Source organism: Parasteatoda tepidariorum, chromosome 9 (assembly GCF_982258835.1).
Source record: "Parasteatoda tepidariorum strain Cologne lab strain chromosome 9, Ptep-v5.0, whole genome shotgun sequence".
Classification (NCBI taxonomy): Eukaryota; Metazoa; Arthropoda; class Arachnida; order Araneae; family Theridiidae; genus Parasteatoda; species Parasteatoda tepidariorum.
In genome coordinates, this window is record NC_141763.1 from 32,257,207 (window position 1) to 32,275,352 (window position 18,146).

Sequence of the window (18,146 nt, forward strand, 5' to 3'; positions counted from 1 at the left end):
CTTATTTTTTAAAAAAAAATAGAGGTTTATGTTACTTCACGCATGGTTAGAAATTGTAGTTGTTATAAATCACTGAAATGAAACATCAATAAAAGGAAGCGCACTTTAAGTTTTTAGCCCTAATATTTTCCCTACGGTATTAGTTTTTCCCTAAAAGAAGAAAACATCTGCCATACCAATATTTCAACAAAAATATTAGATATTCCTTGAGTATGAAAATTGCATCTTCATTTGTGCGCTCGCTGCTCGTCGAATACTTTATTGGGATTGTCACGGGATTTGAACAAGATGATTGCCCTAATTACAGATTTACGAAAGATCTTAAGCTGTTTTGTTAAAAAAGGTATGTAAATATAAAATGAAATTACTTTGGCTCTTTCACTTAATTATTTGTATTGTTATTTAAGGAATCAATTTATTTAAAAGCTTCTTAAATATATTCAATGCGCATTTAAATTCTTAAAACTGTTGCGCAAATAGTCAGATCAACTCAATTCTTTTAACATCACGAATAACAAATCTTTATGAGTAAAATTTTGCTTTCGGCTGTTTTAAAATTTTAATAGTCATTTCTGAAAATAGTTTTATTTTGATTGTCTAATTTTAGTAGAGTGCACAAAAATCGAATATGAAAAAGCTATTTTTAACAGTATATTGTAAATAGTAAAGAAAAAAAAATGGTTCGAAATAAATTGTGAAGTAAAAGGTTGAAAAATATTAGAATTTCTTTATTTTTCGAATACATATGAAAAAATGATATTTTATACTTTATTAAATGAAATTATAAGAGATGATTAATGGGACAAGAAGCATATCATCAATGGCATCACAAATGGCATCACAATATTCAATTAATAATTTTTTTCCTACATTTTATATTAAAGAAAATTTGATATTTATGCTTTTTATTTATATTTTTAATTTATGTTTCACATTTATATTTTTTATTTATATTTTTAATTTATATTTTTTATTTATATTTATATTTTTTGTTTACATTTTTATGATTGAAAAAATGAGGGAAATATTTTTAAAATTCATTCACAGGGTATTTTCTTAAACTATAAAACAGCCTAACTGTGATATGTTCAAAAAAATATAAAAACTGTAAATATTTTTTTTTAAATTAAAAGCTGGTTTTCTTAATATTAACTAGTAATTCTTATTTTTCTTATATTTTCACACAAAGTTTCAACTGCATTCATAAAAATTTTGCTTTTTATTAATACTCTTTTACATTAATCAAAAGAATTTGAGAAATATTTTTAAACTTCATTCACAGGGTGCATTCTTAAATTATAAAACAGCCTACCTATGATACAGCCAAAAAATTATAGAAACTATAAATCATTTTCTTTTGAAGTAAAAAATGATTTTCTTGATATCACCTAGTAATTCTTAATTTTTTTAAATATTTTCTTTCATATTTTCAGCTAAATTATCGCCCTGTAACCATAAAAACTTTATTTTTTATTAATACTTTTTTACATTAATAAAAAATTTCATCTTTCACAACATTCTTATATTGTTAGACATTGTTTAAATCATCATTGTTTTATTCAAATGTCTATCAACTGAACTAAGAAAAGAAACATTGCTGCATGCTTAAATAATCAAACCTTCAAACTGATCGAGATAGAATCAGGACCTTGTATTTTGTTTTTGGTTGAAATTTAACTTGTCATTCTTTTCTAAAAGCCTTTTTCAACTTATTTCACTCGGTTTAATTGAGAGCTGTCTCTTGTGTACTGTATTTACAACTTTTTTTGCACTATTATTCTTTTCACATTTTATTATTTCTTTGATATTTCTTAAAATTAAACATAAGCCATGTTTAATATAGTAAGATTTCTTGATTTTATATTACCTATTCATCTTTTGTGCTAACAATAATTTATTATGTGTTCTAAAATGTTTAAATGAAAGAATTTTATCATTAAAGTACATCAAGGTAGTAATATGTCAAGTTCTATATCAAGTTTTTAGATATGGTTTTTTATTATTGATGATACATAATTTTGATAATGGTAGGCAAGAAAAATAAATTCAAAAGAAACTTTTGTTTTTATTAAAATGCTTAAAAAGATATTCAAAAGAAACATAATTATCACAAATCGAAAGTTATATGCTTAGCTACAAAACAAAAATTGAAAGATTGTTTTAAAATACCAACTATTTTAAATCAAATAAATTTATTGTTTTAAAACGACATGCATCAAGTACAGAATTTTATAGTATGAAAATATTTTAAAACTAAATTTAAGCGCAAAAGGCGAAAAAAAATATTTTTAAATCAGCAAAGGTAGTGTTTCAAACCAACAGTTATCATTATCAATTCAATATTCGTGTTTATAAAATTAGCAGGGATAAATATGGTTACAAATTAACAATTATCAATATCAGTTAAATATTCGTATTTATGAAATTAGCTGTGACAAATATTGTTTCTAATCAACAACAACAAGCAATTAAGCAATTATTATAACAATTATTACAACAAGCAGTTAATGTTTGAATACACATTATATCACGATTTTCAAGAATTTCAAGTTGAAAAAATTTCAAAAAATAAAGAAATAATAATAAAAAAAATAAAATGAAGAAAAATAAATTAAATAAAAAAAAATACCCGCATATATTGCATTAATGATTAATTCTGTTAACATCGTAACACATTTTACTAATTTAGAATTGTTTTCTTATTAGCAACGTGAAATATTTTGAAGACGCAAGAAATATTTTTTGTATGGCAGTGATATTTATCATTTTTAGTAGTGGTATGAAATACTTTGGTTTAGATATATTAAATATTATAATACAGCTACATTAAAAAGTTTTCAGTGAACAATTCGATAAAGTGCCAACTCACAGTTACTTATTATTTTAATGAAGTTATGATAAATATTTTGTTGCAATGAAGCTGAAATGTTGTTTGCATAAATTTATATTAAACGATTAGATGTAGTCACAGTAATTGGATGTAGTATGATTAATAGGCATCTGAAAATATCAAAAACTGCCGTGTGTTGTGCGTTTTGTGACTTACTGATGTAGAAACACTGTATTTCGCATTGTCACTTATGTTTGCATAATTAGATTTCGTTTTATAAATTATATTATTGTTTCTAACATTTAATAAAATGGGTGCCTCAGGAACTGTATGATGGAGTGACGTCGCCAAATGTTAGAAATCGTCGCCAAGTTTGCGCTTTGAGACAAAATGGCGGAAAAACATTGTATTGTCACACAAATTAACATAATTTTTTATTGTTTATAATGGTATAAGGCAAAAAAAATTTGGATTGAATATTATATAGTAACATTTCAAAATGCTGGAAGCATATATCTTTTGTAAAAGCATATACTTTTGTTAAGCATATGTATTGGGACATATTAATACATAACTCAGTATTGTGGATTGCACGAATAAGGCATTATTTAAAATTTTTACTGATTCAGATTTTTTAAATTCATTTGTTATTGTTTTTAAAATTGAAACAAATCGTAGTTTCAAAATTTTTCTTATCTGACTTCTAAATGTAAACTGATTTTTAATTTTTTAATTTTTTTTCGAATACATTTATTTATAAAATATTACGCTTAGCTTTGACTATTTGAATCAAATGTTAAAAATCTACATAATGGCATAACATTAAAGATTCATCAATTTGCTACTAAGTGCTATGTAAGTGCATTTGTAAGTGCTGTGTTTTGTTTTAGAAAAACTATATATTCAGTATTGGTTTGTTTTGTTACCATTGCACTAGTTCTACATTAATGGGCTATTATTTTCAGTACAGGAAAGGAATGTTTAATTTCTCAGGCTATTTTTTTATTCTATTTTTGTTTGTTCAGCTTTCTCATTATTATGAATATTTAAATACAATTCACTGTTTTATGATATAAAAACTAGGTCACTGAAACCTATAAACGATGCTTATTTAGCATAATTATTTTTTGTTATATCACAGTTTAATGATATTTGCATTCATTTGTGAAAATGCGAGCTGCTTATTTTAAATTATTTAGAATAAAAGTATAGTAATAAGAATTAGGTATTTAGGAAATACTCCTTAAAAGTAGTTAATAATTTTATATTATAACCGTTGTTGAACAACCAAACCAATTTTTTTTGGGTTTACGACTTCTAATGTTCAACTCCGTAGCCTTGTAATTTTGAACCCAATCAAGAAGACAGGGGAACTCCTGGATCAAGTATTGGGAGAAATTTGCCTTCGTGGAGGACTTTTTGAACTAACCCGCATTTGCGTTACATGGAGAGGAATGCCACGAAAACCTCCCATGGATAGCCTTGTGTGCAAGGGTACTTTAACCACTGTGATTCGTATACCACTGAGGATATTTTACGTCAACACTATGGTCGGTGGATGCCGCTTGCGGAATTCGTATTGACCAACCATCGCTGTGATTCGAACCCGGTTCACCTCAAAACTTTGAAAGTATTGTCCAAATTATTTTTTTCCCTTCACCTGGTCCGAACGCTATCTTGTCCATTATAAATGCGAAATACCATAAGGAGAAGTACAGTGCGCGAAATAAGAAACTGACCATACTGAATAACTTTTGATCTAATGTTCGTTCTAGGACTCAATCTAAAGGGTTTGAAAAGTTGACCTCAAATATGCTAATTAATTAGTGCAGACAAAAATTTAATTTAAGAGATCAGTCACAAAAAAGTACTTTCTCTGAATAAACATACCTTTTTTACGATGAATTTGGATTTTTGACCTCTAACAAATCGTATTTGTTGGTAGTTTCTCAGGAACTATTTGACCGATTACTCTCAAATTTTGTTAAATACTATTGTTTACTCAAGTTATTCCGTATTTTTTTTATCGCAAATTAATTTGAATCGAAGAAATTAATAATAGACATAAAAATTTTTGAAACTCAATTATCTAAAATTAAAAATATTACTAACATAATAAATTTTTTTTCTTTTGGATATTTTAAAAATATTCGGTCCTTCTTAGGAGCATATTTGGATATTTTAATAAGTTTAAAATTCTTTATTTAAAATTCTAAATTTTAGAAATTTTTTTATGCTCTAACCATTTGCGTCGGTTATTAATTCAAAATATCAGCTTTCAAATACCACAGTGGTTTCAGCGTCAAATATTGCGAAATAAAAATTCAAACGGAAGAATAAAAACTGAAAACCAAAATTGAAATTAAAAAATTGAAAATTGAAAACCAAAAAATCTTTCTTGTTCTAAAATTAAAAGTATTCGGATTTAAAAAACAAACAATACTTTTGTCAAAAGAATATTGGAATTATTTAATAAATAAAAAAATCTAAAGTCGTTGATGTTCCAACGATATATTTTGGTTGTTAAGTTAAAATTTAAGTAATCAAATATATTATGATTTGATATATTAGCATAAAAACATTAAAATTTCTTGATTTTGCTAAATCGAAAAAATAAAGTTAAGCTAGGGAATTTTTTGAACTCAACAATTTCACTTGTACTAAAATAAAATAAAACATTAACAATAAAATAAATAAGATTACTTTCAAATATGGTATTTTACAAAAAAAGCTTCCAATATTCATTGATATTCTATTAAACTATCATCTATTTCAGCTATTAATTAAAATTATGAGAGTGCAAGTATCACGATTTAAAATTTTATTGCTTAAAATCCAAATAAAAAAATAATACAAATTACACTTATCTTAATTATACAGAAACAAATATTGAGATCAAAATAAAGAACACTTCTTCCAAAAGAGTTCTTTAATAGTTTCAACCATCAATTTTGACTATTAATTCGGAATATGAGAGTGGGAATACCACAACTGAAAATTATAGCATAAAAATATCAAAATTGAAATATTTTGTAATAAATAAAATCTGAATCAAACAAATTAAAGTTAAACTTCGGGAGTACTGAAACATAGCAATTTTACTTGCAATAGAGAAAAAAATATTGTCAACAAAATACTTAACCAAAGAGTTCTCGATGTTTCAACCATCATTATTGGCTACAAATTCAAATTATCGGAGTGCGAATACCACGACTAAAAATATTAGCTTTTAAAACATAATTTTTTTTAATGATTTTGTAATAAATAAAATCTAAATCAAAGAAATTAAAATTAAACTAAAAAATACGTATCATGCCTTCCGATGAAAGAACATATGTGTACTTAACGACTTAATTTCTTGAAGCTCTTGATGCCAGACATTTCAACTATTTAATTGAAATATTAAGCTGGAAAAAAGAGCATGGTCAAAATTACCAGAATATCGTAAAATTTACCATGCTTTTGGCTCTATGGGAACAACAAAAAGCTCGGAAATTTTTACCTTAGCGCTTTGGTTATGAATTTGATAAAATTGAGATTAAAATATAGTTTTTACAATACGTGATAAAATTTGTTAATTGTGGTAAAATTTGGTAATTATATTATAATTACTTAGACCTTGGGATGAAAAACATTTATTCGGTAAAGTTTACTTTTCTGTTTTATATTTTTTACTAAAGGTATGTTAACATGAACTATAGTTTGGAAAACCAGAAATCCCAGTAAGCCGTTACCACATGAAAGAAAAATTTACCAACGGAATGGTTAAAATACTGCATATTTTGGTTTTTATTTTCAAAATGAAATTTTTTAATTGATTTTTATCGTTCATTGACATAAAACCATTTATTCGCTTGAAATTTTTATCATTTTTGTATTTTCTTTACTTAATATGTGGTAATAAGATATATAATTTTAAAAACCAGAACTTTCGGTAAACTGTTGCCATAAGAACGGAAAAATTACGGGACGCATACCATAGGAACCGAAAAGAAAATTACCTAATTTTATCATGTTAACTTGGAACATGGCACAAAAACCGTTTATTAGGTTAAATTTACTTATCAGTTTTGCATTTGTTTGCTTAATGCGTGGTAATAAGAACACAAATTTTGAAAATCAAACTTCTCGGTAAATCAGTGCTATATGAAGGGAAAAATTTCAAAATAATTGGTTTAAATACCGTATATTTAGATTTTATTAACCAGAATTTTTAGTTTTATTTCACCAGAAATAAAACTAAATAAAATTACCATGCAATAAGGTAAATTTACTAGTTTTCTCCGCGTAGCATTTAAATACTGCAATCTAACATATCAGAAACTCAAAGTTTTGCAATTCTGTAGCATATAAAATTTAGAAAGAAAAAGAAAATCCAATCAGATATTTTCTTAATTCTACCGTAACTGAAAATACTGAGAACAAAATCAATAGTACTTCTGTCAAAAGAATATTTGAGTATTTTACAAATAACAAACAAACATTATTCCTAAGAGTCCTTGATGCATCAACCATCTCTTTCGATTATTAATTCAAAATATCAGCGTGCAAATAAATAGGCAAATACCTCTAAAAACCACGATAAAATTAAGAGAGCTTTTTTTATTTAAGCAATAAATCTTTGACCTTCGCCGCTCAAAATAAGAATAAAAAAACACAGCCACCGCGTCACGGTGACTAGGTCACTTGGCCTTCAAAAGTTATGTATTCTTGAAGTCTATTTTAAGAGAAGCAATAATGCGATTTGGGATATTAATAAGAAATTATTCTTCAGACTGATGTGGTGGTTCAACTTGCAAGTTTTTCTTGAAAGCCGCCAGCTGGCAACGAACTTTAAAATCCAAATTCATGGAACTTGTGGTTCCTTTGGCATTGAGTCAATTTACGCGAAAGTGTTAAAAAAAGAGGTTACAATATAAAAATGACACTAATGCTATTCATTATTATGGAAATGTTTTTTTCCTTCTTAATTGTCAGTATTTTTAGTTTTAAAATAAATAAGATTTTTGGATTTCAGTAATATTCTCAGGTTATTTTTTATTTATTTTTTTTTGGTTTGTATTCCATTTGTATGGAATACATAAAAATACGAATAAATGTGAACAAATAAGAATTAATAAAAAATTAATTAATTAACAGAAATGTCTTATTTCGTTACATCCCTTTTAGCTTGACAAATAACATAATCGTGTGATAATTAATTCAGTTTATTTTTATTTATTTTTGTGGGAAAAATTACAATGTGAAAAAGGAAAAATAACTATAGATATTAAAAATTAGAAAGTCGCACCGGGTTTAGGTACAAGCATGCCTTGTTAAACAAACACCTTTTTTATTGTTGGTGATCACTTTGATCAGTAATCACTTTAATCAGTGATCACTTTGAATTAATTGTTTCGAATTACCCTTGTAAACTATTTTAAATCACCCTAAACATTTGTCTAGCTCTACACCGTGAAAAATTCTAGAAGAAATTATGGAAAAATTACTGGCATTCAGGGTGCCGGTATCGTAATATCCATGTCTATCGGCACATGTTAGGGAATAAAAATATCTGATGTACCGTAATTTTTACAGTAATAATTACAATAAAATCACTGAATCACTCCTAAGTAAATAAATATTACTGTAAGAATTACGCTATACTATTTTATGGTAAAAATGGATTTTACGGTAAACTGGTTTTAACGGATGATGCACACATAGTGCCGGTACTTTACTGAAACTTGATTAATAATGAGGAAGTATACCAAAATGATCAAAGTTCAAATCAATTAAAATTGATTAATTAAAGTTCAGATCAATTAAAGTTTCAAATCAATTAAAGTAAAGTTTCAAATCAATTAAAGTAAAGTTTCAAATCAATTAAAGTAAAGTAAAGTTATTTTTACTTAAGTTAGTTTTCATATGTTCTTTTATTTTGTTGGAGCCATTAAAATTTTTCTCTCAATTTATCGAAAAATAATTCTAAATAGAATCAGAAAATCTAAATTCTGAGTAAAATCACTAAATTACTCTTATTAAATGAATATTACTGTAAAAATTACACTATAATATTTTATAGTAAAAATGGAGTTTACGGATTGTTACACCCAAAATAGCAGTACTTTATACCGTAATTTGATACGAAATGTTTCACAGTGTAGTTATTTATTGCTTTTAAGCACATTTATAACACAACCAAGTACTCGTATTACAAATTATATCAAAATTTCTTTATCAGCTTTTAGCGTGACTTACATCACTGATTTCATGTGTACAGTTTGAAACACCTCAGTGAATTGTTTTATTCAGTTAGATTTACTTATTGACTAAAGACAAATTTGTAACAGGGTAATCAGTCAAATCAACCACTTTCAAAACATTCTTTTGTTAAAAATTCTTTTTTTGTTTTTGTTTCGAATAAAAAGTTAAATTTCTTTTCTAACTGGTATGAGTAGAATTTTCTGGAATGAGGAGAGAGGAGTGAATGTTGGCCGTCTTCCTCAGATACCTCCCACGCAACAATGCTTTTTTTTTCAAGTTAAGAATAGTACCTTAAATTTATACGCTGCATTTATTAGATTTATATTCTTAACGCCCTGTACTGTCATCTTGCCTCAATTAATTTTGCTTACTTCTTCAGAGTTGAAGGAACCTCAGAACCAACAATAGGTAAAACAAAATTTAAGATCCCTTTGAAAAATTATTGTGCGTACTAAAGTTACATTGTACAGTCTGCTCTAAGCAACAAAAATTCAATAAAAATGACGAAGTTAAAATAATTATGAGATATATTATAATTTAATCAGAATTAAAATATTCATTAATTATTTATTACTTTGTTATGAATATATTTTCTTTAATGTTTTTTTTTACTAAAAGAAATAGTTTTCCCTTTTCTAATTTCTTTCGGCGAAATTAAACATTAAAAAACTAAACAAAAGAATTTTTTTTATGGATCTTCATTTTAATAAATTCTATTTTGTATATGAATGAGCTTAACATTATGCCACATGGGGACATCAAACATATTCTCAATTTTTAGTCTTCTTTCGATATTTTGGACAATCGTTATGGAATCGCTTGGTTTTAAGAAAAACGTATATTACAAATATGTCAAATATTTTACAAATATGCTTTCTTACCTACATTCTTTCTAAATGCATTCTGGGAGGTCGTAAAATTTATCTGTGATCTGTTTTTTGAACCCGTCGTCAAATATAATTCGTTCAGACTACTTATATCCTAAGTAAAATTTCCTAATCAGTTGCGTTAATCGAACATTAAGCTTAATAATTTCGATGAAATTTGTATTTTCAAATAAGTAAAGGCATTTTATGTCCTCAATTTGGTGTAGACACATATATATCAATATTTTAAAAAAGACGCATTTAGTTGCGAAACTTTCTCTTGATAGTTTCCCCAAAAATTTAAAACACCAAATTGAGGACATAAAATGCCTTTACTTATTTGAGAATACAAATTTCATTAAAATCATTAATTAAAATTTCATTAATTTATAAAGCTTTTTCTAGATGTGTATATTGTCTAGCCTTTTTTTAAAAAATATTACTATTTGTAATATAATTTTATATAATATAATTATTTGTATAATTATATTACAAATTTTACATATATATATAATTATATATAAATATTATGTATTATTATGTATGTATAAAAATATATATATATATATATATATATATATATATATATATATATATATATATATATATATATATATATATATATATATATATATATATATATATATATATATATATATATATATATATATATATATATATATATATATTCAGGTGATTATCAAAATAATGGAAACACTTGTGAATAAAAGGGACATTTAAGAATTCGCTTCATAAGCATTAAAATATAATCTTAGCTACCAGTTTTTTTTAATATAAAAAGTACATATATTAGGTGGTATGAGAGAGCTTTAGCGGAGTTACCAACGTTTTGATTTTTTGTCAGAAGCTTAAAATGTCAGACCTCACAGATTTTCAGAGAGGCCAAATTGCAGGAGTTGGAGCAACACTGACCGAAACATCCCAGCTTTTAGGCGTTTCTAGAGGTACGGTGTCTAAATTCATTACAGCATACACACAGCGCGGAAAGACAAGATCAGCAAAGCAAAATAGTGAACGGAAGGAGAAGCTGAGTGAAAGAGACCGACGGGTATTGAAGCGGATTATAATGTCTAAAAAGAAAACAACTGCAGCCAAAGTGACCGCAGGGCTCAATCAGCATCTGGATTCTCCATTGTCAACAATTACAGTTAGGAGATACCTTCATAAAGAGAACATTTACGGCAGAACAGCAATTCCCAAGCCTTCAAAATCTAGGGTGTTTCCATTATTTTGATAACCACCTGTATATATATATGAGCAATTCTACAAATAAGCGCCAATTAGACGGCCAAAAAAAAATTAAAATTTTTTTGGGGGGCACACTATTTCTACATGAATTTTTTTCTTTTTTACACCCTAAAAAGGCAAGAAAAAATCGTGAACATGGAAATTTTTCTTTGTGACATACTTTAAATGTGACATACTCTTTCTGACATACTCAGATAAATCTGAGCCATTTATTCAGATAAAACGATTTTTACATGAATATAATATTATTATTATAATGTCTCTCTAACATGTATTTATAGAGATTTCGTACTATAAGATTATATTTTAGTATAAAAAACAAAAATAAAAAAATTTAATCAATGTTCCAAAATTGAAAAAATCGGGAAAAATTTAAAATTTGTATTTTGTCATTTAAAGTATGTCACAAAGAAAAAATTTCATGTTTAATATTTTTTCTTGCCTTTTTAGGGTGTAGAAAAGAAGAAAATTCATGCAGAAATAGCATGCCCCCCCCCCAAAAAAAACATTTAATTTTTGCTTGGCCGCCTAATTTGCGTTTATTTGCAGAATTGCTCATATCGTCGCTTTGAAACTAACCGTAGTAAATCGAAAAATGAGATATTTGGGTCATTTTGTGTAAAAAAAAATCACCCTTTTAGAGAAACAAAGTGTTATCTTCATAGTTCCATAAAATTAATTTAGAGAGCAGATAAATCGTTATCGCATTGGCGCGATTAGCATTAACGCGGAAAGTTAGAAATTGCTCTCCTGAAAAACTTGCTTTTTTGAATTACCACGGTTTAGTTTGAAAGTGACGATATGAGCTATTCTACAAATAAACGCTAATTTTTATGCTAAAATATAATATTATGGTAAGAAATCTCTATAAATACATTTTAGAGCGTATAATAATATTATATTTATGTAAAAATCGTTTTATCTGAATAAATGGCTCAGATTTATCTGAGTATGTCAGAAAGAGTATGTCACATTTAAAGTATGTCACAAAGAAAAATTTCCATGTTCACGATTTTTTCTTGCCTTTTTAGGGTGTAAAAAAGAAAAAAATTCATGTAGAAATAGTGTGCCCTCCAAAAAAATTTAAATTTTTTTTTGGCCGCCTAATTGGCGTTTACTTGTAGAATTGCTCATATATATATATATATATATATATATATATATATATATATATATATATATATATATATATATATATATATATATATATATATTTATTTTAAATATTTGTCTTTTTTTGTAAATGTAATTTAATGTGCCTGTTTGAAAGTTTGTTTATTAGAAAATGGGTTTGATAGAGGAAGTTAGTTTAGGAAAAATCTCAAGTTAGGAAAATATTTTTTTTAGGAAAAGGAATAAAAGTAGTTACTTAAGACAAAAAAATCGCCAACGTTGTGTGTCCCAGAAACAATAATAGTAGAGAAAGTCTTCCATTAGGTTACCTAGCATGACTACATCTTGAATTAAAATGTGTATAATGTGATTACCACACCAATTGAGTTTGTTTACTTTTCATGCCACGTACTCTCAAATAAAGTCGAGACGAAAACAATAATTTAATTTTGTTTGTATCTGTATTCGTTTCGAGACCCAGTAATAAATTAATGAGTACATAACCATTATACACTGAGAAATAAATTCTGGTAAAATTAACTTGATGTATGGTAATAACAATTTAATAAAAAAACATAATTCAGACTGAAATATTAGGTATTAATACATCCCATTTAGAAATATTTCCATTCTTATGGTAAGGGTTTACAGGCAATTCCGGTTTTAAAAATTATAGTTCTAATTACGGAGAATTTAGTATAAAAAGGCGAAACAGAAAAGTAAATTTAACCGAATAAATGATTTTAATGTCCACATTTACTAAAATGCTTCAGTAAAAATTACCAAGCTCTTTGGTGTTCCCATGGAGCCAGAAACAGGGTAAATTTTACCATACTCTGGTAATTTTGACCATAATTTTTTTCCAGTATAATATTTGAATAAATAGTTGAAATAGATGGTGAAACGCTCTAAATATGGTAAACCGTGCTTAATATTGTAAAATTACTGGCTTAAAGGGCTTAATGGTTCTAATCACATAGTATAATAGCGTACGGAGTGAGATATATAAATGCAATTGTATTACTAATATTCAAGCTAATATTTTTAAAGTGGAACAGAATAGTAGGAATTTAAATTTGTAATTGAATTAGAGTAGAATAGTTTACTCTTTTTTTTATCTAGACAGCAAGAAAAAAAATGCTTGCAGAATTTTATTTTAAACGTTTTTGAAGCGATTTGAAAACGTAAATGAAATGTTTTAGTAAGGGTTGCGAAAGACAAATCTTTTTACAGATAATAGAAATATTACTAAATGAAAAAATGCTTCACGCATAGTTTTTATTTACAAGATTGTAAGTGGTAAGACATATAAAAACAGGTCCGATGTTTTAGAAAATGATTATAGAACTGGAAGTTACACCCTTTTCAAACATTATTAAGGAAATAAAATAATTCTCATATGTAATACAACTTCTAAGAAATGTGTTTGAAAACTTAGATTAACAAAACTAATTCAAAACATAATTTAAGCATCCCTTCGCTTAATTAAAATCATTTGCTTTTCGAACAAAAAACTTAATGAATTTTTCATGAAAATATCTGCGTAATGATTTATAAATTACTTTTCTTCAGTTTTAATTAAGTTCATTTGCAAACATAATTTTTGATATGAGTGGTTTAAAAGAATCAAAGCTAGTCTAAATTGAATGTAAACTATTATTTTTTAATGGTCTAGTTTTGTTTTTAAATTTCCAAAAGGGGAGCTGTGTAAGCAAAAATGTTATTTTTACATTCAAGTAGTATTGTTAAAAGACACGAAGCTTAAACATATTTTAAAAATCAGCTTTTTCTTGTAAATGTTAATTGTGTGAAACGTCGGTAAGCCTTTCAAAAATGAACTCTTATTTTTATGTGGAATAAAATACTATGTTCTTTAAGAAATCCTTTTTTTTTGCAGGATTAAATGGCTACACTGAATTTTAGGTGCAGTTTAGACACTAAAACATTTATGAAAATATTCATGGCGGAGTAACTTTTTAACAGATTTTGTTTAAAAATGGCATACTATTTACCATCATAAATTGTAAAATTCAGGATTTTAGAAGATTTTGATCAAAATTGATTCTGAATTGAATTTCAATTTAAATGCGAGACAAAAAATTATTTTGCATGAAAAAAATTATTTCAAGTGTTTTATAAATTATTTTGCACATAAGCTGATGCTTCGGAATAAATCAGCAGCTTTGAATGATGCATTAACATGTGTTTTATAAAACAATTTGTGTGGTCCTTCAAATTTTCAACCGACATACTTTCGTATAGTAAGACTTCATAATGTTGATTTTTCTTGAAGTTTGAAAATATATGTCTTTATGAAATTTAGTTACTTGAATGTTTAGTTAGTTCTTAATTTGTACGAATATTTAATAATTTAGAAAGTTGCAGTACGATAGATACGGTTTTACGATTTTGTTATCAATTGATGATTGATTAATAGATTCAATATTTGTTAAATAGTTTTACAATTTTGATGCATTTTGAAAATTTTAATTCATTAAATTTACTTTGAAGTATGCTATATTTATGATTCAAATTCAACCTACTTTCAAAGTGATGTTTAACATTTTGATCACTAACTTCGTTTTTACGAAATAATATTAATTTTAAACATGTTTTTTTCCCTTCTTTTTAATGAAAATAATAATTGTAAATAATAAAGTATTAAGGTCTGTTTTTTCTTTAGTTGGTGCTTCAGAACTATCCTGAAAATAGTTTTGCGACAAAATTTCGCGGCTAAAAAGTCTATTCCTAAAACCTGAAGAGTTTTGTTTTAAGTTTATCAATCTACAATTTAAAGTTATTATTTTCGGCTCCGAAAGTTACGCTTAATTTTTTTAGACATACCATTTAAATTTTATTTAAAAATTTAGCAATTGAAATCTTGAAAAAAAATTTTAAAGTGGGGGATGATTTCTTATTCAACTTTAATAAAAAAATAATAATGGCAACTCTAAATTATTAAAAAAAAACAGAAAATGTGCATTTGCCGGTAGTAAAAATATAATAAAAAAGTTACTTAAAGAGAAAATCCGAATCACGTGTTTGAAAATTACTTCAACAAAATTAATAAGATAATTAGTGCGCATGAATTGCTTTCAGCTTAGCTAAGTAATAGCTTAAGAGTAATAGCTTAAGAGTAATTAATTGTTTATGTAGAATTTAAATTAATAAAGCAATCATCTTTAGGTATCCGACTGGTTTTATGCACAATTTGCTTGAGATAAAAGTTTAAAAATTTAAAGAAAAGTTAAAAAATTTCTCTAATATGTTTCACAATAAGGACAGATTTGAGCTTAAAAACGCGAACAGCTTTGCAGCAAATAATAATTTTGAAATAATTTTTTTCTTGATCAATAATGTAACTAACTGAGTTTTAAACTGAACCCTGAACAAATAAGTCAGTAAAAAAGAACTAAATATATTGTTTAATATTCACCTTTTAAAAAATAATTAAAATATTCTTACTTAAAACTTGATAAAAATAACAAATTCACAATTAGGCCTTAGTAAAAGGTCACTAATTTTATTAAAAATATACATTCTAAATTTTAAAGAGTTCTATATTAAACTTATTTTGCAAAGAGATTTTTCTAACTTTTTATCTTCATGTTGATATAAAATGCCTCAATTTGTAAAATGACAGAGTCATTGAAAAAAATGTTTTAAGTTAGGTAGTGAATTTCTGCCAATAAATTAGAAAGATCATATATGTTTAGCATGTATATTATTAGTATCGGCAATATTACAGACAATATAACTAATGTATCATGATAAAATTACCAATCTTTATCATATATTATAAAACTACAGTTTATAGTAAATTTTACCAAAATTTATTACTATAGTGCTTCATGGAAAAGTTACCGAGTTTTTTTATATTCCCCTAAAGCCAGAAACACAATAAACTTTTACCATATTTTGGTAATTTTAACCATATTTTACTCGGTAGCGTATTATTTTAGTGAAAATAATACGCTCGGTTTATAATTAGTAAATTTTTTTGTTCATTTATTATTTGTCTCACTCTATAGTTGTAAGAATGAGTTTCTAATGTCCATATTAAAAATTAATAAACACTTAAATATTAAGCCAATACTCCATTGCAATCATAATTTTTTTTCACTTCAAAACTAAGGACAATGCTTAAAATATCTTTTAATTATTACTGCTTAGAACAAGCGAATTTTGCATTGAATGCCTCATAGCTTAATTAAGCATCCATTATTATTTGATTTAAACGAAAATAATTAAAAGTTCAAAAAGTCATCCGCTAATTTCTCTATTACAGGAAAACGAGCCGAGATCGTTTAAACATAATTTATTACTTAAATTTAGTAAATAAATCTAGTTGAAAACGGCAGCAAAGTGTGAACCGTTAACTTCGTTTTATTGGTTGTGGTCGTAAAATATCACTTAAATTCCGTAGCAATAGTTTTATTTTCGTTCATGAAACATGCTTAGAAAAAGATAGTTCACTTCATTTCCAGAAAAATTGATGGTTTAAAATGAACCTTCGGTAATGAAAACGCAAATAACTTGGATTAGTTTTCTTAATCATAAAACTAAAGTTTATAAATTAGTAAAAATATTTATGCTTCTGAGTTGGAATTATTTATTACTTAATTCTGACTTAATAGATCGGATAAGGGTTAAATGTGCTGAACAGAAAAACTTAATACATAAAAGGTAAGATAAATTTATTCAGTATTTTTTGAACTGTAATAATTTTTATAAACGATATTATGAATTCTAATTCTATTAAATAAAAAAAAGTATATTTTTTAACGATATCAAGATTAAATTTGAAATTGTATGCTCAACTAAAAATTAAACAAATTAATAGTTAATTAATATTGTGCAATTATTGTCGTTCTGTCAACAATTATAACGTATTATTTTCATTATTTCTCTAGATTTTTTAGTGCATGTGTAACGTGCACTTATAGGTTTTGAAGAAGTATTGATACTATCACGATATCGATATTTGTCACATTTATTTTCATTTTTTGACGTAAATACTTGTTATCGATATTTTATTTTTATAGTTTCAACTGGTATCAATAATTTTGTTTGATAGCGTCGATATAAGTTGATTCAAAAACCTAGTTCTGATTGAATTGCCAAATTCGGTGTCCAGATTCTGAAAGTTTTAAATTTGCTTTAATTGTATCAACTGGTATCAATAATTTTGCTTAATAGCGTTGATATAAGGTGATTCAAAAACCTAGTTCTGATTGAATTGCCAAATTCGGTGTCCAGATTCGGAAAGTTTTAAAAGTACTTTAATTGTATCAACTGGTATCAATAATTTTGTTTGATAGCGTCGATATAAGTTGATTCAAAAACCTAGTTCTGACAGAATTTCCAAATTCGGTGTCCAGATTCTGAAAGTTTTAAATGTACTTTAATTGTATCAACTGGTGTTAATAATTTTGTTTGGTAGCGTTGATGTAAGTTGGTTGTAGTAGCCTAGTTCAGAACGTCTGTAAATAAACCTATTCAAAGTTGTTTAGCTAAAATGGAAATATAATCAATCCGATGTTTAAATTAATTCCATGCAAGATTTTTAATATTTTTTGCAGGTCCGTATGTAAACAAGGGTTTCCAAAAATTAAGGCAAAATGTGTCAAAATAGCTACTAAACAAATATGATCGAAATTGAAAGCTCTAATACTCATTTTGATGATTGTAGAGACTTGCTCAAAACATCCTATGGCTCATTCTCCTGATCAGCATTTCTAAATTTTCACTTTTTCAACTTTTCACACAAGGCGATTTTTTTTTATTTGTTAGAAAGGCATGATATGTATATTTGTTGTATT

General features: G+C 26.1%; 1 protein-coding gene across 7 annotated transcripts in view; it reads left to right on the top strand.

The window, feature by feature from the left end:
- Positions 1-18,146, top strand: part of PMCA (plasma membrane calcium-transporting ATPase 3) — a 215,126-nt gene that overhangs the window by 48,180 nt on the left and 148,800 nt on the right. For 2 of the 7 annotated variants that reach the window (XM_087151220.1, XM_087151221.1), the window contains exon 1: positions 167-343. The exons of 4 other annotated variants lie outside the window; for them this stretch is intronic. In XM_087151220.1, the coding sequence (XP_087007346.1) occupies positions 289-343 (55 nt within the window). In that variant the 5' untranslated portion in view covers positions 167-288. Of the gene's footprint in view, positions 1-165; positions 344-18,146 lie in introns of those variants that run through there. One more of the 7 variants, XM_087151227.1, reaches the window with a different exon arrangement.